Source organism: Entelurus aequoreus, linkage group LG11, assembly GCF_033978785.1.
Source record: "Entelurus aequoreus isolate RoL-2023_Sb linkage group LG11, RoL_Eaeq_v1.1, whole genome shotgun sequence".
Lineage (NCBI taxonomy): Eukaryota > Metazoa > Chordata > Actinopteri > Syngnathiformes > Syngnathidae > Entelurus > Entelurus aequoreus.
In genome coordinates this window covers 28,842,459-28,864,957 of record NC_084741.1, presented here as the reverse complement: position 1 = coordinate 28,864,957, position 22,499 = coordinate 28,842,459, and the positions used below count along the sequence as shown (strand labels likewise).

The 22,499-nt window shown below is 36.8% G+C and overlaps 2 protein-coding genes and 1 long non-coding RNA gene across 5 annotated transcripts in view; 2 read left to right on the top strand and 1 right to left on the bottom strand.

Annotated features, from left to right (window-relative positions):
* sec61b (SEC61 translocon subunit beta) overlaps nt 1–22,499 on the top strand; it is a 288,067-nt gene that overhangs the window by 145,302 nt on the left and 120,266 nt on the right. The gene's annotated exons all lie outside the window — the stretch shown is intronic.
* Nucleotides 1,597–22,499, bottom strand: part of tmem245 (transmembrane protein 245) — a 37,608-nt gene continuing 16,705 nt past the window's right edge. Inside the window, exons 7-18 of one of the 3 annotated variants that reach the window (XM_062062904.1) lie at nt 20,131–20,154; nt 16,812–16,916; nt 16,653–16,735; nt 16,472–16,562; nt 14,583–14,681; nt 14,387–14,518; nt 13,526–13,648; nt 13,306–13,451; nt 3,540–3,640; nt 3,294–3,468; nt 2,916–3,110; nt 1,597–2,834 (exon numbers count right to left, since the gene is read on the bottom strand). In XM_062062904.1, coding sequence (XP_061918888.1) covers nt 2,786–2,834; nt 2,916–3,110; nt 3,294–3,468; nt 3,540–3,640; nt 13,306–13,451; nt 13,526–13,648; nt 14,387–14,518; nt 14,583–14,681; nt 16,472–16,562; nt 16,653–16,735; nt 16,812–16,916; nt 20,131–20,154 — 1,323 coding nt within the window. In that variant the 3' untranslated portion in view covers nt 1,597–2,785. Of the gene's footprint in view, nt 2,835–2,915; nt 3,111–3,293; nt 3,469–3,539; nt 3,641–13,305; nt 13,452–13,525; nt 13,649–14,386; nt 14,519–14,582; nt 14,682–16,471; nt 16,563–16,652; nt 16,736–16,811; nt 16,917–20,130; nt 20,155–22,499 lie in introns of those variants that run through there. The other 2 variants (XM_062062905.1, XR_009827748.1) reach the window with 2 other exon arrangements.
* On the top strand, nt 4,943–13,040 carry LOC133659957 (uncharacterized). The gene is made up of 3 exons (XR_009827747.1): nt 4,943–5,456; nt 8,817–8,934; nt 11,637–13,040. It is a non-coding gene; the product is annotated as an uncharacterized LOC133659957 (long non-coding RNA).

The following is a 22,499-nucleotide window of genomic DNA, read 5'->3' as shown; positions in this document are numbered from 1 at the left end:
ATGCTTTCTCAGTCATTTTTGCCACTTGTGCCAACTTTTTTCAAACATGTTGCAGGCATCGAATTCCAAATGAGCTAATATTTGCAAAAAAATCAAGTTTACCAGTTCGAACATTAAATATCTTGTCTTTGCAGTCTATTCAATTGATTACAACTTTTTTTTTTTTTTAAAGGATTTGCAAATCATTGTATTGTGTTTTTATTTACGATTTACACAACGTGCCAACTTCACTGGTTTTGTAGATTAGCTCAGTAGATAATAAAGTTTGTGTTAACTCTGTCCCACAATTCGTACCTTTTTACTTCTGAAGTTTCAAAAAGTGTCCCAGGGACTCCTCTTGTCATTTTTCGTGTTTTTGTGTTCCGGTTGTTGCTATGGTGGTTGTTTCTTTGAAGTTTATTTTCTATTTTTGTTCAATCACATTTTATCACACGAGATTTCCAGATTGGAGACTGGGGTCAAGATCTGTGGTGTGTGTGTGTGTGTGTGTATATTAACATCATTGGAACACACCACACGTAAACATCAAAACTGGTTTTGAGTATTTGTGTGTGCCCTTTAACAGGTTTACATTGTTATTGTTAGTTATATGTATATTGTTATTATGTTTGTACCAGCCTTAAATGTATGGTTATGAATTATGTCACAATGGTTCGGTGTAACCTCCACCCAAACACAACTACAACAAACCTAAATCATAAATCCAAATGTAAATAATAATGTTTGTTTCATATTTTTAAAATATATTTCGTACAATTTTGTTGATCTTTCTGAGGCTTCACAAAAGATTTCCAACTAGATTTGATTAATAATTCACCGCAAGAAATTCCAGACATTGTTTTTGCACCCACATTATAAATATTTAATGATCTTTGGTTCCGTACACTCTATTATGTATTGTTAGATATTTGCATTATTGATGTTATATATTTTTACCCTACTGTTGTATATTTTTAACTTCTACACTTTCTCACTGCTAACGTTTCACTTCATTCATTGCACTTGAAATAAAAACAACTCACTTGGAAAAAATGTTTGCAACTATAATAGAACGTTTCCTGTAAACCAAAAATATGGAACAAATGACAATTACTGATTAACTATTGTAGAAATAAAACAATTCATTTTAGAATTTAGGTAATATTTTATTTGTTACTTATGTTTGTAATTGTTATATTCCTAAATGTTATAAAATATTTGTAAATTGAACATTTTAATTTTTTACATTAATTATGTGAATACTTTAATACTTTATCAATATATTATTTTATCAGATATTTTTAAGTATTAATCAAATATGAAAATGTAATTTTTCCATTTATATTAAATTATTTAGTTTTTTTAAAATAGAAAATATTCCTTTGAGTATTCCTATTAATTATAACATTTTTACATTAAAAAAACCTCTTTATGAATAATTTTGACTGTTTATATTTTAAATGAAATACACAATAACTTGTATTGTGTGTATTCATATTATTTTTATATGTAAATCATTAATAAAAATTAAATCTATTGTCAAAATAGTTCCATAAGGTTTTAAAATGTTTTACTTTAGGAAAGTGATGACAAATATGATGAACACAAAGTATCATGATATTATTACAATGGTGTTTAATAATCAGTGCATACTTAACCAGTCATTTGGAAATAACAGCAGCAGTAGCAATAACAAAACATGACAAAAACAGACATTTCAACAATTGACCTGTAATGAATGTCACTCACACAAAGTTCCTTACTGCTTCTTTAAAAAATGGAAACGATGTAATCGTGGCAACCGAGCCTGGTGAAGCAAAACTGTGTCAACTCAGCACTATTAGTGTCACATGACTGTAAACATTCCATGGGAACGTTGAGAATTACACTGCAAATTTACAGAATTTAAATTATGCCTATAAAAGGGAAAATAATACTGAAATATATCAACATGTACATTATATATTATCATCTTGGTTGAGCAAAACATTTGTACTTTAAAAAGTAAATGTTATAGTTGAACATATGATTCAATACATGAACCAATATTTGTGGTAATAATATATAAAATACTGTATGTATTTAACAATAGTGTAGTAACAATAATGGCACCTTTTTTAAGGGAAGTAAATTATATATTTATATAACGTTTTTCTCTACAGACTCAGAGCGCTTTACATAGAGAACCCCATTATCTACATCTTTAAGCTACATTTAAACCAGTGTGGGTGGCACTGGGAGCAGGTGGATAAAGTGCCTTGCACAAGGACACAACGGCAGTGACAGGGATGGCGGAAGCGGGGATCAAACCTGGAACCCTCAAGTTTCTAGCCAGCTGCTCAACCAACCTCTTTCTATCAAATCATCTATATTATAATATATTTATAAATTTTTTGAAAAAATTCATGACGATAATTTGTTAATCTACAAATGAAAAAGGTTGTTAAAAATGTCTTTTCATGTCATTTACAACAATTGAAAACTAAATTCCCATGGAAAGTTTTGCTTTCAACGTGTAGGTGTGTGTGCGCACGTGTGTGTGGAGGACACAAATCCTGTGGCGTGTTGAGGTTTAATAAGTGTGATTGTAGCGTTATAAAAGTATTAACATCAGTATTTGGCTTGAGGTTGTCAACTTACGTCTTGTTGATTGACAGCAACAGGCAGCGTCTTGCTCAGAGCGACATACAGCCGAGCATTGTGGGTAAACAGTCGTGTGTGACGGCGCGTTCCTCAGGCGCCATCTTGCTGGACCCCGCAAAGCGAGGATGTTTTTGCATCAGGTGATGTTTTACTCGTTTTGTTCTCAGTCGCCGCTCTTCTTCAGCACAGACGGGGTGGAATCAGGAAAGAGCCTTGAGAGGACAAAGAAAAACAAAAACATGCTTAAAAGTGGGACATCTTTTACAGCGGCGGTTGCCGTGCGGGAATTGAACCTAATGCCTTGCTGAGGCCAGGCCGCCTGCACCGGTGTCTGCGCCGCAGAGTTGGGGCTCATCAGCATTGCGCTGTAGATGTTGGCCGCCACCACTAGGATGCACAGGAGGATGGGACCGATCATGGCGCCTTCCAGACCGAGGTAGTAGGCTCCGCCCGCCACCGCCAACCCTGTCAGGTAGGGGTGACCGCCACTGAAAACACACACACACACACACACACACACACACACACACACACACACACACACACACACACACACACACACACACACACACACACACACACAGTGTGAAAATGAAATACTAACTTAAGAGACCGTGGTGGTTGTTTGCCTCATACAGACAGGTGTGCCTAATGAAGTGGGCAGTACTCACCCAGAGATGTCGGAGTAGATGGCGGTGTCAACAAAGTAAGTGGGCAGCAGGTGGCAGACGAGCAGCAGTACGGCCTTCACGCCTTCGCCCTGGGACAACCACAGGTCGCACACGGCGGGCACAGCCGCCCAGTACGTCCCCAAAAAAGGCACCGCCCCCAGGATGGCGGCCAGAGCTTTTTTGGAAGACAAGAGGGAGGAGAATCAGGAAAGGAACCATGAGAACCTCTCCCCTGAAAATGCTCACCTGAAGGAATGAAGACAATGTTGATACCAAAGACGGTGTGAGTGAGCCAAGTGTACAGCCCGTAGAAGCCCGCCATCTTTAAAGAGGCATCAAACACACCTCTAAAACACACGCAAATATACACACAGATAAATACATTGTAATAATATTATAAAAATTATATTTTTTTTATAAACACAAAGTACTTTTCAAGTATTTTTGTTTGTACACATATTCTTTCAAGTTAAATGTCAATTAAAAACCTTTAATAAAAAAAACAGTGACATTTAAAAAATTATAGCATGTAAAATATGTAATATTGATTCAATTTACGATTATTGTTTGTATATACCGTAAATATTGTTCTTAATTAGTCGACATTGAATGAATTAGTCATCTTTGTTGTTTGTAAGCACAAGCTGCATTTAGAAGTCGATGGAAAAATTAGTGATTAAATGTGTGTACGCTTTATTATCTGATTAGTTGACTAATCGTTAAGATAATCGTTGACTAATCGACTGTCAAAATAATCGTTAGTTGCAGCCCTAATCTTAATATACAGTAATTGTACCATTATTTTATATTACTAATAACATCATTGATATTGATGTTATAATTATTATAATTATGTATTTTTTTTCTATTTGGCTATGATAGTACAGTATTTCCATCCATTTTATACAGCTTGTCCTTCTATTAATTTTATCAATATTATAATTATGTAATTTTATATATTATATATAGTGATTAAAATACACAGTATAAAAAGGAAAACTTAACCAACATGCTACACAAATAAGTATGTGCTTTTGTAATAATATCATTTGTATGTTGAATGATGGGTTCTCAGTTCTCACTGTAAAGAACTTTGGGTGTCAAGAAAAGCATTCTATCAATCTAATCCATTACAGTTATTGCGTAGTAATTAACTAATGCATTTGAAGGCAAGAATATACTCAAATATTTGAAAATTATGTGATATTACAAAATACTTAAACAAAAAAAATAACAGTGTTCTAATTGTAGATAAATGTAGTTACAATGGTTACATAATACAGTATGAAATAGTCTGTGATTTACAAAATAATATAGAAATGTCTTGAGTATAAATAAACAGACTTATGTAGAATTGTGTTTGTCAGTGAGTCTATATTCAATAATGATATTCAAACTATAAAGAGTGACAAATAATAATATGGCTACAGTATATACAATTAGGGCTGCAACAACTAATCGATTAAATCGATTAAAAAAATACTTGGCGATTAATTTAGTCATCGATTCGTTGGATCTATGCTATGCGCATGCGCAGAGGCTTTTTTTTTTTTTTTTTAATTTTTTTTTTTTTTTTTTTATAAACCTTTATTTATAAACTGCAACATGTACAAACAGCTGAGAAACAATAATCAAAATAGGTATGGTGCCGGTGTAGTAGAATTTCTGACCTTTGACCTATAGTTCATGTCTGTCAAAAATGTATGCTCATTTTGATTTCTCTTCCTCTTCTGTGGGACAAAAGTGAACTTTAAGTCATGCCAACCTGTCTAGTGAATGTGTTGACTGTCTAAAAGATTCGAGTTGCTATGGAACAGATAGGGAAAACAAAATAAGACATTGACGCACTAACAAGAGAGATAAGAAAGGGATAAAGCCAAACGAAGAGAGTGTTTTGGGCACCATCTTCTTTTTCATGGTGACGGGCGCGCCCGGGGGGGAAACTTTCTGTGTGCTAGACAACTCAACCCAACCATTGTACCATTTGATTATGAGTAAAATAAAACTCTTGTGTTAAATCTACTTTGGTTCTCATTGACAACCTGGACTTTCCACTACAAAATTGGCGTCACGAACAGGATGGTCCAGAACTCTGCAAATCAACATCCGCTCCCGGCTTCTCTCTCAGGCAGACAACGCTTGCACGCGCGCATCTAATAAAAGGTAAGCTATTTTGCTTATTGTGTAAAAGTTGTCTGTCTGAAGAGAAACGGGATCGGTAAGATAAAAACTGAAATTTTTTTTCATAAAAGATAGTTCTCCAAAAACAACCTAGACTGGGGCATGTGTTGGTTGGCTTGAGTTGTATTATATGTGATCATTTGTCTGTGTGTGTTGTTGAAAACTTGTAATCTCTTGTTTTTAACAAATGGGGATTGTTGATAGAATTTTGGTGGTTTGGAGTGTAGAAGCATAGACGATGTGAGACGAAAAATTTCTTTTCTGCAAGTACATGGTTAGCCGGAGTTGGACACAGCGAAATTTAAGGCAAGGTTGGCTAAACTGATGTGACATTTGGCCCACACAAATTTATGACGTCTATGAAGGTCCTACGTATCTGTCTATGTGGAAGCTGCAGCCGGGTAAAAAGCCTGATATAAGGTGATCGTTCAGTGACTCCGGTAAAGGAGATCAACTGAGCCAAGTTGTCACGAATTTGGAAATTTGCTGCAGTATAGATGGATAGAGTAAGGGCTCCATATGGTAGAGCCTTGGTGAAACTATATGGACTGACCAGACACGATGTACTGTAGAAATTGAAGGGTGATTCCTGGTAATTCTACAGCGCCTTAGGCTGTTATCCGTGTTGGTCAGGAAGGAAAAGCAGGATTTGCTCCGCTGAATGGGTTAATCGCCATTATATGAGTAAGAATGACCTGCGTGTGTGTGTTATGAGACGGCCGATTCCACAAAAGCACGCGTGCATTAGTTGTTTATATTGGTCCGGACCAGGGGGGAGTGTTTTGTGGGATAAAAATGTGTGTTTTTAAATTTATATATATATATCTGCGTATTTTAATAACTTTTGTGTAGCACCTGGTTTCTTGTCTGTTTTAATTCTCCCTCATGCTTTTGTGAGAGTTCCCTAACGCTTTTTTCGCACCCCCGCTGATCTGCAAGAGCTGGGAAATTGTTGGTTATGTGTGTGCGTGTGAGAAAATAGACAAAGTTATGTACAGAAAACACATGAGTGAATGATCCATCCATATAATTATTTTCTTTCGCTTATCAAGAGGTTGGATCGCGGAGGCAGCAGCCTAAGCAGGGAGGCTCCCCCTCGTGGGCGCTGCGAGCTAATTCCAGTCATTTGAATTTGTTTAAAACTATACTGGTGATGGTGACTGTGCGATATTACAGTTGTTTTAAACACTGAGATTTTGAGTACGGGAAAAAAGGCTCTTGCTCGCTGGTAAATTCTCTGTGTGTGAGTGACTGTGTGACGCATATAAAAAAAAAAAGAAGCTGGGAGACATTTTGAGATAAGAGTGTGTGCGTGTGACGAGGCTGTGTGAATGACAGCTGCGTGAGGCATTAGTTCGAAGAGGAGTGACACATAGCATTGAGCTAGGTTAGCATTGTGTTAGCATAGCATTGAGCTAGGTTAGCATTGTGTTAGCATAGCATTGGGCTAGGTTAGCAAAAGTTTGCTTACTGAGGCATAGTAAGGCTAGGTTAGCATCTAGCTTGGCATTACCAAGTGTGGTTAAACAGTTATTCTCGGTCTGTAGAGTGTGCTAGTAGTAGGTGCTTGCTAAGTCCAGTAAAATAATAGATATATGGAAAATTACACGTTTAAATATCAATAAATAAATACGGATTGTGGGACATTGAAACATTGTTTAATTCATCATTCATTTATATGTCTAGTATTTTTTTTGGTACAGCCTTGTTGCTTATCTGATCCATCCAGTTTCTGTGTGGAAGTTGAGACAAACACACACGCACGAACATCATAGATTAGGACACACTGTAACTTTGGAATTAATAGTTATACAACAAATAAATTAATAATATTGAATTTAAATTTGAGAAAGATAAATTGATTATACATTGACATTTTAAATTTTTTAGGAATAAACACACAATAAAACAAAAGTTAACTTTATATTCTAATACATCTAAGGGCATCTGTGAAACATAGAGTCTGAAGAAGTACAGATAAGAGCCACTCAGCGCCATTGTCAAAACAAAACGTAGAGAAGCGTTAAACAAATTCTAATCAGAAGGAAGACAGACCAAAATATGAGAACTTAAGTAAACAGACAGCAAGTAAACCAGAAATAATAATGTAAATAAATAACAAAGAAAGCAAATTTCTATGTGACATTGGTGCATGTAGAATTACAAATAGAGAATAAAACTAAATGGAAATAACTGTCTGCAAGATGAGCATGACGTCATGAATTGTGCTCGGGTTAGTAATAGATAGATAGATAGACAGATAAAACGTTATTGATTCCTTCAGGAGAGTTCCCTTTGGAAGAAGAACTAAAAAGTAAACAGTAACTAATAAGGGTATAAATGGAAACAAAATAGATTCTATTAAAAGAGAAACTAGGCATTAACGACCATGATATAAAAAAAAGTATTGCACTGTTATTGTTTTGCATTCCCTGTCATTATAGCCCCCCAAAGAGGAGTTGTACAGTGTAATGATGTATGAGACAAAGGATTTTTCATAGGCTAAACCAGTAGTTCTCAAATGAGGGTATGGTGTTTCCGCCCGGACAAAAAAGGGAGGTACTTGAAGGTATGCCAAGGGGTACCTGAGATTTTAAATATTTTAAAATGCAGACAATAAAAATAAACACAGTACGGACGTTAAAAGTTAAAAGATTAAAAGATTTAGCTGAAAGATAAGGAGAAACGTGAATAAAAACATTCGTTTGTTTTGGAGAGTATCACGCACAGCGGGAGGTCAGAGTGCAAGCATGACAGCTTGCTCACGCCTACTGATAGACAAATGATAGTTTAAATTAACTTATAGATGGTCTTTAGGTGAATTAAAAGGGTACTTAAATACACATGAAGTAGTACGTATAATCTTTGAATTAAGGTTTTTGATTAGCAATTAATGGGATAGTTAAGACTGTAATTTTAAAACGTGATATGCAAATTGAACTAACCGAGAGGATATGAAAACGATGGGTGTACATGTTTTGAGTTCCAAATTCTGGAGGAAAAAACCTCAACAAAACGTAAAACCATACAGACGGACTTGGGTGATAGCCACGGTTGTGCTAGGTCAAGCGAGGGTGGAAAGGATATGCAGCCGGGGGACTGCCAGCTTCTCTGAACAAGACAAGCTCCAAGGTGTAGCCAGAACATGCTCACAAAAAATACAGGTGTGACAGAGGACGCCCACAGCAGGACGAACAGCAGGATACAAACAGACCCCTGCTGGACATAAGTGTCAACGGACAATGTTCAACACAATCTTTGAAGCATTCCTTTGTGGTCAACCTGCACACACCTTGTAATGACCTGCTTACGAACTGTACCCTGACATTCAATACCGCACAGAAGGAACTTCCTGATGTTGCCTGACAGCACGACATCAGCTGACAACTACTAGGGACGCCTCCCAGGAACGAGTGGAGGACGGGGACTGCTCCTACTGTCCTAGCACTGGCTGACGGAGGTGCGTCCGTGTGCCCTGCCACCCAAACCGCCAAAGTGTATGATCACCAATTAGACGACTCATAATAGGAGCCTTTTGACTCTTATATATGGTGGGACTCAAGGTATGGCCGCTCATGTGAACTATCCTTAAAACAATTAGAATGGTATAAGATGGACAACTAATGACCCACATTGTTCCTTTGCTCTCTGTCCTGCCTACGAAACAAAAAAAAATGTAGGTCAAATGATAAAACAGGGCGTAGCTGCCGCTGATTGAACCGATACGCAAATCAAATATTTCGGTTGTCTGTTAAAAACATAGCTATTGGTTGCAATTTGGACATTTCTGCTGTAGGCTACAAAGAGCTAGCAGCTACACAACAGCTGAGCTAAAACAAAATTTAAGCATATCAAATAATTGTAGTTGCTTATTACATACACAAAGTTGCAGAGAGACAGAAGTCTGTAGAAGGTTTCAGTAACAAACGTGTCCGCATTATTAAACTTTCTACCACAGGAAACATACTGAACAAATACAGCAGTTACTGTCAGACTCTAATCCGGATTACCGTGTCTATCAGAGACATGGTTAAAACCCACAACACCTTTACGTTCTAATTAATGTCCCGGGGGACAAGATTACAGAAAAGACAGATCGAGTGACAAAGGGGGGAGGAATTATGATTTATGAAAGGGAAAACATTAAAAGTAGATCAATTTGAGTATGTTGAAATTAAAATCACATGTTCCTCAGAAATGTATTTCAAGGTAATTGTAGTATACCGACCGACCACAGCTAAAGACATTTTTCTTGATTCATTTTCAGACATCCTCAAACAGCATAGTATGACAGAAGTAACGTCATGGGGGACGTTAATCTGGACTGGTTAAATAAGACGCATAGAAAGAAACTTAAGGATATTATAAACGGCTTCTATATGATACAAATGAAAGCAGCCCTACTAGAATTACAATTGGATGACAAAAATTAAAGAGAACATCTGTAAATAAACGAATACAAAACCAGAAAGAAGAGTGTTAAAATAAAAATACCATTGGATTCTAATAAAGACATGAGGACTCAGCTCCATAAGAGCAATTATAACAGGTCTAAATACAGATCGTATGTTTTCAAAAGTTTTGAGGAACAAAGGCTGACTTTCACTTAGAATTAATTAAAGCTGCAAAAAGGAACAATAGAGAGTTATGGAAAACCAGATACAAACTTACGGAAAGAGAGCAAACAAGAAACAACACTATAACATTAAATATCAATGGCGCTACTATCGCAGACAGTCTGGACATAAGTGGTAATTTTAATGAACATTTCATCAGTCTGTACAAACCCTGAATAAAAATCCCTCAAAATCAGTGCAAATAATTGTCATTTATTCAGGATGGACTCATTTTAGAAGTAACAAATGAAACAAAGTTAAACAAAATCTTCACTGCATTATCAGACTCACGATCTAGAGATATATATATGGGTTGGACACTATCTTCCTAAAAACATATAAGGATTGTATTATTGCTCGTATAACAACGATTGATAAACAAATCAATAACGGAAAACACTTTCCCTACCACGTCGAGAAACTGCTACTATGATTAAATCCATAAAGCAGGAAATAAAGAAGACCAGAACATGTACAGACCAATTAGCCTTCTCCACGTTATAACAAAAGGAATAGAACATTTGAAGTTAGAAGGTGGCTTTGGAGCAATCAAGGCTGCTCAGACGGTCACTAAGAGGGGCATTATGTTGACACATCAATTTAATGAGTATTATATTTATCTATGAGAGCATTTTTTGTTGTAGATTGTGAGGTATGGCTGTTAAAATCTTGGTTGTTTTTATGAATGATGACAGATGTGAACAAGAGCATGTATTGTCTTTGTGTGATGATGTCAATAAGGTGTGCTTGTATTGTATGGTAAGTATGTGTCCATGAAGGGGCATTTGGTGACTTTTCTTATAATTGAATACATGCTACAGTATGATTTTTGATTAATTATTGATTATTATGAATGTATATATTTATTATGATTAATTAGTGTCATAATTGTATTGCTTGATTTGTGGATCCCTTTAATTTAGGTAGCCAGGGACTACAGATGGAAAGTAGCTATTTAGATATAATCTGGTACAGAACATATCTGTTTCTGAACTTAATGTTTCTGTGCATTGTCCCATCATAGATAGACTAAATTAAATACAACTATTTAGTGAATTATTGAGGCCACAATAATTCACTAGGTGTTGTAAAATATCAAAGTACTATTGCAAAAGCGAACAGTGACCTCAAACATGACCTGTCCTCCGCCTCTGTTCTTGCTGCACTTGACTATCAGCTGCCTTTTCTTTTTCTTGGATGTTTCTGAAACTACTAATACTACTACTACTACTACTATTACTATTACTACGACTAACACTGTCCCTGTGAGAGGGACAGAGGGGGGAGGTGAGTTTGGATTGGGTCAAGTTTGAGCGTTTTGAGGTTTTACTTAATGGATATGATCAATCCGATACAAGGATAAAGGAACGTAGTGATTTAGATTGACAATTGCAGTGGTTGGCGAAAGCAACCCCAACCTCAAAGGAGGGTGCCAATTCAGTAATTAAATGTTTTGTGAATGATCTAATATCCCGACATGGTTTCCCCAAAAAGATTAGGTCAAACAACGGCACCTATTTTAAGAAAACAGGTTAATCTTCTTCAGTCACAAGATCAGCACTTCTCAGGACCAGCAGCTTCCTAGGAAGGTGGAAAGACCATGAGACCAAAATGGTAAGTTTGCAAAATGTAGAATTTGTGTGCCAGTTCCTCTGTGCAGATTTGAGGATGAAAGCAGCCACTCCAGATTCCCTTGCACTCGCTAAGAGGGGCACGGTCAAAGCCAATCCAGGACCAACACCCGATACCTGACTGGAAGGAACCGAGAGGAGAGACAACACCTTGCCAGCGATGACGAGAACAACTAACGTTGCCAGCCAATGTGTCCACCGGGACTCCAGCAGCTGTGGAAAGAAGTGTCGGGAGTGCCGAAGCAGCGAGGAGGCGTTGAAGCAAGCCGAGGGCCTGGACCAAAGCCCCAACGCCCCATACTTTGCCCCGCCTTCCCCAAAGCCCCATACTTTTCCCCAATTTCGGCCAGCACGGACATGCCATTAAACAGTCTGCCCAATGGACTGAACCACACCCCAAGAACAGACAGAGACAGACTGTTTGAGTGGATCTCTTTCTTCACCAAGGCAGCCAAAAGCCCAACGAGGTGTCGGCAGGCCACCAGCCTGAGGCACCACCGAGCCATCCATACGAGCACTAATCGAACATGGACTCATACGAAATTCAGTTGTGTGTACAAAATCAATTGGTAACTACATTCATTGCAAATGCCGGGAAAAATAATAATGCAACAGCTTACAGTCATAAGTCTATATTAATTCTAAACCAGATCTTGTTTGATTCATTATTAATGTGAAAATACATCTTGAATAAGCATATATATATTCATCTAATTATGTTCATGATCAAAGTATTTTGGTATTACGTTACTAACTCAAAGGGTAGGCCACTAATTGTGTTCTGTGAGATGGTTTTACTGCAGGCTGGTAACAGCGATCGCTCTGAAGGAGGGTCATAGACGGAATTTTTGCCTCGTATAAAAACATTGAGGTTTTTGCCTCTATCTGCGGTAGAGATTTAATTTAGTGGTCTATATCAGAAATTGTTTTGGTCCAGGGTCTTAAGACCCTGGAAGGCGGGTATGTAGTAGAATTTCTGACCTTTGACCTATAGTTCATGTCTGTCAAAAATGTATGCTCATTTTGATTTCTCTTCCTCTTCTGTGGGACAAAAGTGAACTTTAAGTCATGCCAACCTGTCTAGTGAATGTGTTGACTGTCTAAAAGATTCGAGTTGCTATGGAACAGATAGGGAAAACAAAATAAGACATTGACGCACTAACAAGAGAGATAAGAAAGGGATAAAGCCAAACGAAGAGAGTGTTTTGGGCACCATCTTCTTTTTCATGGTGACGGGCGCGCCCGGGGGGGAAACTTTCTGTGTGCTAGACAACTCAACCCAACCATTGTACCATTTGATTATGAGTAAAATAAAACTCTTGTGTTAAATCTACTTTGGTTCTCATTGACAACCTTGACTTTCCACTACGCTGTTTTTTTTTCAATACAATACTGGAAAGGATAGAAATGTAGTTTGTCTCTTTTATCCGATTATTAATCGATTAATCGAAGTAATAATCGACAGATTAATCGATTATCAAATTAATCGTTACTTGCAGCCCTATATACAATGAATGATGGTTAGTTTGTAGATTGGCATCATCTATCTACTTTGATAAAAATAAATAAGATCTATGTATCTACCTGATGGCCTCTTCCACAGACTGTCCGACAATGTTGGACGAAGGTCCAGGCTGGGACAGCGGGGTCAGGCTGATGACCCACTTGACGGGTTTGTAGGACTCTTCGCTGGAGCTCAGCAGGTAGAAGAGGGTGGTCAAGAAGATCACCTGCACCAAAGAAGCACATCACGTGACTTTATGCAACAGCTGCAGACACAAGACTGGAGGGGTCTTCTTCTTACCAGGCTGAGGACAAAGTTGAGCAGAGCAGTGCCGCTGTGGAACAACACGGTGATGAGTGTGGTCACCGTGGAGATAAGGAGGCCTACGTTCCTGCTCATTACCACCCAGAGAGACTCCACGATCTGAGAGAAAAGAGCAGCAGGTGTAAAACTACCATGGAAGACACGTTAATGGTGAGGATGGGCCTTGTCTACATAAGCGGTTGTTGACACAACCAGACAGGGACGTAGCACCAAATTCTGGATAAGACTCCTGAAGAGTACCCCATGCCACCCTAAACCCAACGTCACCGCCTCATACACACACACACTTGCTATGTTTACATGCACTAAAAACGCATTATTGCATTAAAACCTCTTTTTAAAACGCATAAAAACCTTAATTAGGTGTTTGACTTTTTCAAGATGGGATTAACATATCTACAACATATCTAGATAAACCCCCATAAATCATTTGGTTTGTTTTGGATAAAAAAAGGTTTTTTTTTCTACATAAAAAGCAAAACATTCAATATTAAGTGGCCACAATGTGTACTTAAATAATCATACAACCTGTCACTCAAATATGATTATAAATCTGTCAAATGTTCATTTACTTCAGAGACACACACAGAATTATCATCAGTGAATAATATGAATCATAAAAATGTGTCATTATTATTATGGTTATAATATTATTAGTGCATCTCCTAGGAATTAAGTCTCCCCGGTCTTTAAAAACAAGTGATGCCTCTGTTTCTAAATTTAATCGAGGGTCCTTGAACGCACAACAGTTATGTGCAATGAGATGCAAAACTGAAACTTTTCATTGCTTGCACATTTAGGCCTACTTAATATAAAGTATTGTTAAAAATAACTTACAGACCAAAGAGTGTCAATATTCTCCTGCAGAAAAGAGGCAATGTCCTTCCAGTCCAGGATGTCTCCCAACCAGCTGTTTTGTCTTTGGGGATTCATCTTATGACCACGAGGGCGTCCTGAGAGGGTCAAGTTCTAAAAAGCAATAGGGTCATATTTGAAGCGATAGAAGAAACACCCTCTGCTTTCATTCTGCTACCTTGACAAACCAGGACTGGTAGAGTCTGTCCCATAGTTCCAACACTTGCTTCTCAATGACTGCTGTGTGGTTTCCCTTTTCTCCCAACATCTTGTGGAGCTGCACACAAACACACATGATGATTAATTGCAATATAGATAGTGGTTGGCTCATCAAAGTCACTTTTTTTTCTTCCAAAAAACATTTAGATCAACAATCGTACCTCGGTTAAAGACTGTCCTAGTTAAAGTTATGTTTGGTTAAAGATAAACATTTTCACCAAAAAATTTAAGTTACATTTTTCTGTTAGCATGAAAAATAGCACGTATTCAACTGTTGTATTTTACATTTGTGCGTTAATATAATCACTCATTCAGCCATCTTAAATCACACACCCAGCATCAAATCGGGTAAAATAAAAACAAGAAGCTATCACTGTACTAACTCTACGTGTGACTGCTAAATAACACGCCATGGGAACAAAGGTGTCGTAATTTAACAGAGAGGGTGAGAACTACGGTCGAATTCCAAAAGGAAAAATAATCGCAGAAGTTAGCGTTAGAGTGGCTGATCTCACTCGGATGTGGAGGAAGTCGGCATCAACAATAAGTATTATCCTGGCAAAGAACAAGTCAAGGACGCTAATGTGAAGATGTTGGCAAAACAGAGACCAAAAACTATTGAAGATGTTAAGTTGTTTTTTTGCTGTGGCTAAATTTCTACTCTCCACTCCTCCACACACGGCGTTCTCTACAAGAGTGTCTAATGAAGGACTAATTGCTTGTTAAATATTTACAGTATTTGTCATATTTTTCATTGTAGCCATTTCTAGTTATTTGCCATTGTTTTCTGCATGGTAGGTTGTAATGGTTCTATTATTCAAGTGTTTTCACTTGCCAAGTTTTGGTGTGGAACAAATTATTTGTTTCCTATTGGAAAACATGCTTTGGTTTAAGTACGTTTTGGCTAACAACGTCACTTCCGGAACGCATTCCCAACGTTAACCAAGGTACCAATTGAATATGCTTTTAATGGGACGGTAACAATGTCCAATATATCACTTGTATTAAATGACTAAACTCGGAAAAAATAATTTATAACATTTGTTATTATTTAGTATAATCATAACAACTAACTATAATAATTAATTACCTACAAAAAAAAACAACCTACAAGTTCCATCAGTCTATATCAGTTCTATTACACTCTAAAACAGGAAAATAATTAAAAAAAATTTTAATAATCATTAGTATAATTATTAGTTAAATAAAAACAATGTCTAAAGGTGCGACATAAGTTCTACTAAATGCTTGAACTGAAAAAATAAATAGTTATTAAATAATAATCACCACCATTATAATAAACTACATGAAAAAAATAAATAAATACAAATAAAAAAACAAGGTCTAATATATCAGTTTTATCAAATGCTTAAACCTTTTCATATATTTTTTTCACAATAAACAAATATTGAATAAAAATCATCACCAATATTATTATTATAAAAAAACAATGTCGAAAGATCCAAAAACTCAGTTGTATCGAATACTTATACAGAGAAAATGAATACAAAATAAATACTGAATTATTATTACCATAAAGTTCCAATATATACGTTCTAATAAAAATTACATACACTTATTATTAATCCTTAAAGTGATCTAATGTAACACAATACTAATAAAAAGTTGCTATTTAACATACAGTAACTCATAACTCAATTTATGCTTGCAAATTAAAGCATTACAAAAAGCCAAGAAGCCGCTCATAACTCAAAATACTCATAAGTTAAGGTACTGTAACTGTAAGTTGAGGTACCACTGTAGTTACACATTTGACACAAAATAGCTTGAGTTTTTGTATCACACATTCACACAACAAAAAAAACAACAAAAAAATGCAATGCCAACTTTTTGCGTTATCCATTCTCTCCCGTGCTCATAGACGTTAGTGACGGCGGAATTCATGGCCTTCTGGACCACACGAGCTTCTGGAAGCAGGCTGGAGAGGATGAGGGTGAAATTGAGGCGTCAACAGCATGTAGCTGACAGGTGTATGAGATGATCAGGAATAACAGGACGGCAGACCTACTTTGCCCATTCTGGGTGGTTGGAGACGGTCTCGTTGATAAGATTACTGGTCACCTCGATGATGTGAACGCTCTCGTGATGAACCTGCAACCATCCCGAGCGAGGCAAGGTCACGCATGAAGCGGGGATGGAAGGAACACGGGACACAAGGAACACATACCATGGCGGTGAGCAGCAGCGCCATCAGGAGGGTCCCTGTGACCAGGACGATGATGATGAAGATGCTGATGATTTTGTCAAGGGAGCGCTCCAACCACACCACCATCTGCATGGAGCACACAGAAGGAGGGGAGAGGGAGGAGCGTGAGGCAGGTCAGGTGAGGGTTGAAAACAAATACACTAGGACAAAGCAATGCCCAGCTAATGTGGTGAAGCTGAAAAAATAATCCTCAATTCACTGCCTTCAGATCTTAAAGCAAAAAAAAAAAAACACAAACACACACATCCTTGTGCTTTGGCATGAAGACATGCAAGATACAAAGTCAAGCGGTGTATACATTTTTGGTCCATTTTGATCTACATTTAGCTTATACAGTCTAAAATTACCAACCAACCATTCATCACATAGGACATACATACTAGAACTAAATAATCCGTTCCATGGTCAAACTGTTACCGTCTTAACAACTTTGAAATAATATCCTCAAATCCTGTTCTTCTTGTATTATTGATGTTGACTCGCTGTCACGGCAGTATTGGTGTACTGAGCAGCCATGCTGTTTTGATGGTTATCATTCATTACACATTTCACTGGTGGCCTTCTATGATGGCATCACAAAAAAAACCAAAGAAAAAGCCACATACACTTATGTAGTCATTTTTTTAGCTTAGAAGTGGCCAAACTTTTTCCCACCGTGGGGCAAATACAGAAACATGAAAGGATTCAGAGGCCGTTTTAATTTTCTAAATGCAAACTAAAATCCATCCATTATAAGTTTAGATAAATAAGTAAAATAGACAAATACAGCCTGATCGAAAAGAATACGCCAAAATTATCAGTCGATATTTCAAAAATTAAAAACAATAGAAAACCTTGCTTGAACACATGTGTTGTACATAACTTCGAGTACCGTATTTTTCGGACTATAAGTCGCAGTTTTTTTAATAGTTTGGCCGGGCTCCAGTGCGACTTATATACAGTATGTTTTTTTCCATCTTTATTATGCATTTTCGGCAGGTGCGATTTAAACTCCGGTGCGATTTATAATCCGAAAAATACGGTGATTCTTTTATGCTGTCCAAGTGCTCAATATGGCCATTATATGAGAATTCCTCCCAAACGCGCCCCAGGATGTCACGATCCACTGTGTTGATTGCTGCTGTTAGTTGATCTTTCATGTCATCGATATTTGCTAGTAACGGTGGAACATAAACTTTGTCTTTAACAAATCCCTACAGAAAAAAGTCACACAAGTTAGGTCCCAGGATCTGTCTGTCTATACAATGCTTTAGAACTGAATAAATGCGTGATGATTTTGGCGTATACCTATACATATATAATGTATATACATTTATACATACATTTAATGTATATACAAATTATATATACATACACACACACACACATATGTATATACACATATACATACACATGTATTTATATACACACATATATATATATATATATACACACACATATATATAAACATATATACATACACATATATATATATATATATATATATATATATATATATATATATATATATATATATATATATATATATATATATACACACATAATCTAAATGTATTATGCTTATTACTACAATAATATGAATAATAGTAATATAAATAAAATAAATAATAATAATAATTTTAAAAAATGTATAATAAAAATAATAATATCTTTAAATAGGGCCTTTCTAGACTAAGCGTAATACATTTCAAGCATAATACATTTCCAAATATATAAATACTACAAAGGCCTACACATTTATTTGTATGTATTAATTTTTGGGTTACACACAGTCTACAATTTATTTTAATTACAAAAACTACCTGGCTAATGTGATTTTTATTAATAGTCAAATATGTAAATAATATCAAGGCCAATATATGTTTTTAAGTGATTTGTGTGTATTTATTTTTTGGTGAACAAATATAATATTGGATGATGGATTATATACAATTCCTGGCTAATATAATTGTATTTAATAATTGTATTTAAATTATTATTAAATATGGGCCAATACCTTACTTTCGATGACCTCTGGATATTTATCAATGTAGGTATATTTCTTTAATGCCGATCCTCTCTGGCCGCAGCTAATCATGTGTGTCCACGCTCCATACAGTGTGGAGCTGTTCCTAAACTAATAATAATCACTTCCATTACAGCAAACTGCATTTTTCAGTATCTTAAGTTTTGCTATCACTGGAGAACGAGGCTAACAATGTTACACAGAGAGAAAGACAGGCGCAGGCATGCTAATATCTAAGCTAGCTTGAAACAACAGAAGAAATAAGTGCTAGGTAAAGTTTAAGAAGTGTAGATGGAAGTGTAAGTAAAGCAGATATTAACATAAACTTTAGAGGTAGATTAATAAGAGTTAGAGAGAGGATAATAAAACAATAACTGATGGTGTGTCAGCATTGTCACATTCGGTACACTACACGCAACAGGAGGATTGGCTCGATCTATAAATTGGTGTTGTATCAGTTGATGATTGATACGAGGCTGATCAGATTGATATTTTTATTTTCTCAAAATCATTTTATGTTGTTTTTGTTCATTTTTACAACCTCAGGGAATAATTAACAGGAGGACTTTGAGGGTAAAACCAAAGTTTTTAATCAGTAGTCATTTTTACTTTTGTTTAGTTATTGTGAACTATTGACTTTGATTTTATCAAACAATTGTATGTAATAAAAGAGAATAAGGAAATATTTAAATATCATGCTGATATAGTTAAACTGGAAATAGCACTCACAATAACTACTTTTTTAAATGTACAGTTAATACATGTAATTGGTATCGGTATAGGTCGATTCACACTCATGGATGATGTATTGGAGTTGGCAGCATAAAACCTTGATTGGAAAGTCCCTAACATTTCTGTAATTGTGTCCGCTAAAGACACTGTCCTCTGCTGCCACTCTAATGAATGGCAGTGTACGTACAGTAAGTCACACACAGGCAAGCCAAGTGAGGACAAAGAAGCAGCAATGGGAGTGTTCCTGTGAGGAAAAACTAAACTGGAACAAAACAAGATGTAGACAGCACAAGGAGGAGATGGATAGGTTAAAGCCAAACCAAGCGTGTGTTCTCTCTTTCGCACGCACGCACGCACGCACGCACGCACGCACGCACGCACGCACGCACGCACACACGCACACACGCACACACACACACACACACACACACACACACACACACACACACACACACACACGCACACACACACACACACACACACACACACACACACAGGTCCTTTCTTCATTAGAAACACACACTCTCATCACTAAAACATTACCTGCTTGTTAAGCCAATGCCACAGCTTTGGATAGAAGAGACAGAGACATTGGGAAAATTGTTATTGGAAAGATTTATGCAACTGTCAGCACATTTACCCCGTGCAAAACCTGTGTTAGGAGGCAGGCGGTAAATGGGAAGTGTGGGCGTGGTGAGGGGGAGTAGGTGTTGCCTGGCAACCACTTCATGGAAGTGAAACTTTGGTACTTCCTTTTCAATTAGACATTAAACAGTAAAGTGCTCCAGTGCCAATCTAAAGTCCTAATTAGGATTACAGTATATCCTCAAATAGTGGCCTCCCCACTAATAGACGCCATGCCACGATTTATCATCGGGTCATACATTTTAAAACCAATAAATAACTTAAATAGGACACTTCCCTCCTATAGATCCTTGCAGAAACATATCGCACAATTGACAAATGCCATAAAAACAAACATCAGCACAGCCATGCAGTCTTGCATCTGTTGCAGCCATTCCTCGGCTGCACTCTTCCAAAAAATGTGGCGTGGTTTGTGTAGCATGGTTTGGTATGGTTTACTTGTTCCAAGTTCCATTAAAGAACATCACCTGATTATATTTGCACAGTACAACATGTCCGAAAAGGAATACGAAGAGCTAAATACCTCCCCTTTCTCTATGTCTATGATATGAACACCATACCATAAAATAATAAATAATATTAAAACTAAAGATACAAAATAAAAGTACCGTAATTTCCGGACTATAAGCCGCTACTTTTTCCCCTCGTTCTGGTCCCTGCGGCTTATACAAAGGTGCGGCTTATTTACGGCCTGTTCTTCTCCGACACCGACGAAGAGGATTTCGGTGGTTTTAGTACGCAGGAGGAAGACGATGACACAATGATTAAAGACTGACTTTTCATATACCGGTAGGCTGGTTATTTTGATAACGTACAGGCGAGCACTTTGTGTTACTTTGCACCGTTGTATTATTTGTACTCTGCACGAATGCTGTTCGCCATGTCAAAGATGTGAAAGTTTGATTGAATGATTGAAAGATTTATTGTTAATAAATGGGACGCTTTGCGTTCCGAAACAGTCATCTCTGTCCCGACAATCCCCTCCGTGGTAGCAGGAACCCCTATATACTACGCTAATTACACATCAAAACCCTGCGGCTTATAGTCGGGTGCGGCTTGTATATGGAGCAATCTGTATTTTCCCCTAAATTTAGCTGGTGCGGCTTATAGTCAGGTGCGGCTTATAGTCCGGAAATTACGGTAAAACTATTTGTTGTATGTTAAATGTAATATGAAAAATAATAGTTTAGAGTTCATAATAAAAATGAAAATATAAATTAAAAACTTTAAAAATAAATGGATGTTCAAATTAAATAAATAAATAAATAATGTGCATTTTATAAATAAATACTTGGCATAGATTCAGCGATAACTTATTGACTTAGTACGACTTGGAATGAAAAGACAAAATAGAAAGCGCTGATGTTACAAATTAAAATTCTTGTTGCAACACAGATGTAACATTTCTTCATTGTACAATAAACTCACAGCAGCATTTGTACAAATAAAAACCTAACTTCAACATTGACTTTAAATTAATCAACTGATACTCTCTGCAGGTAAGTTAAAAAAACGCGCTGGGCACATATTTGAGGAACTACGGTAATGAATAAAGGAAACAGTGTAGCAGGGCTGGGCGATATATCGAATATACTCGATATATCGAATATACTCGATATATTGCGGGTTTGTCTCTGTGCGATATAGAAAATGACTATATCATGATTTTCGAATATACGTTGCCACGCAGTTGTTTTTAGCTGCGGGCATTACACTACAGGTGTTACTCATTCTTTCTTGTCTTTCCTTCTCACAGAGACATAAAACAAGCGCACCTTCTTACATACGTCACATACTGTCACGCGTGCAACGTCATACGCTCTCGCCGAGCAGAGAAGTAGCGGCATGGGTAACGTTAGCTGTGGCAGGCGGAGTGGTGCGAGTGGTAATACGAGAGAGAGAAGGTGCGAATCTGGTAACAAATGGAGGAAGAATAATTAATTCCCAAGAAAAACAGCACAGGGTCCATCGTCTGGCGGTGGTTTGGCTTCAAGCTTCAACCATTTCCACATCAACACCGTATGAAAAAAATAGTCAAGAACAGAAGGAGATAACGTCCGCAGGAACCTACCACATAGCGAAGGACATACACTTTTTTATTTCCTATTATGCAGCTCATTTTTATTTGACAGTTATTGAAATATATTGTGTGACATCATGCACAAAAGTGCACTTTATTTGTTTTAAAACATTGTAGTGGCGTTCTGTACAAAAAGTGCACTTTAATTTAGTGTTGTTTTGATATGTCATCTTATTGACATCATGCA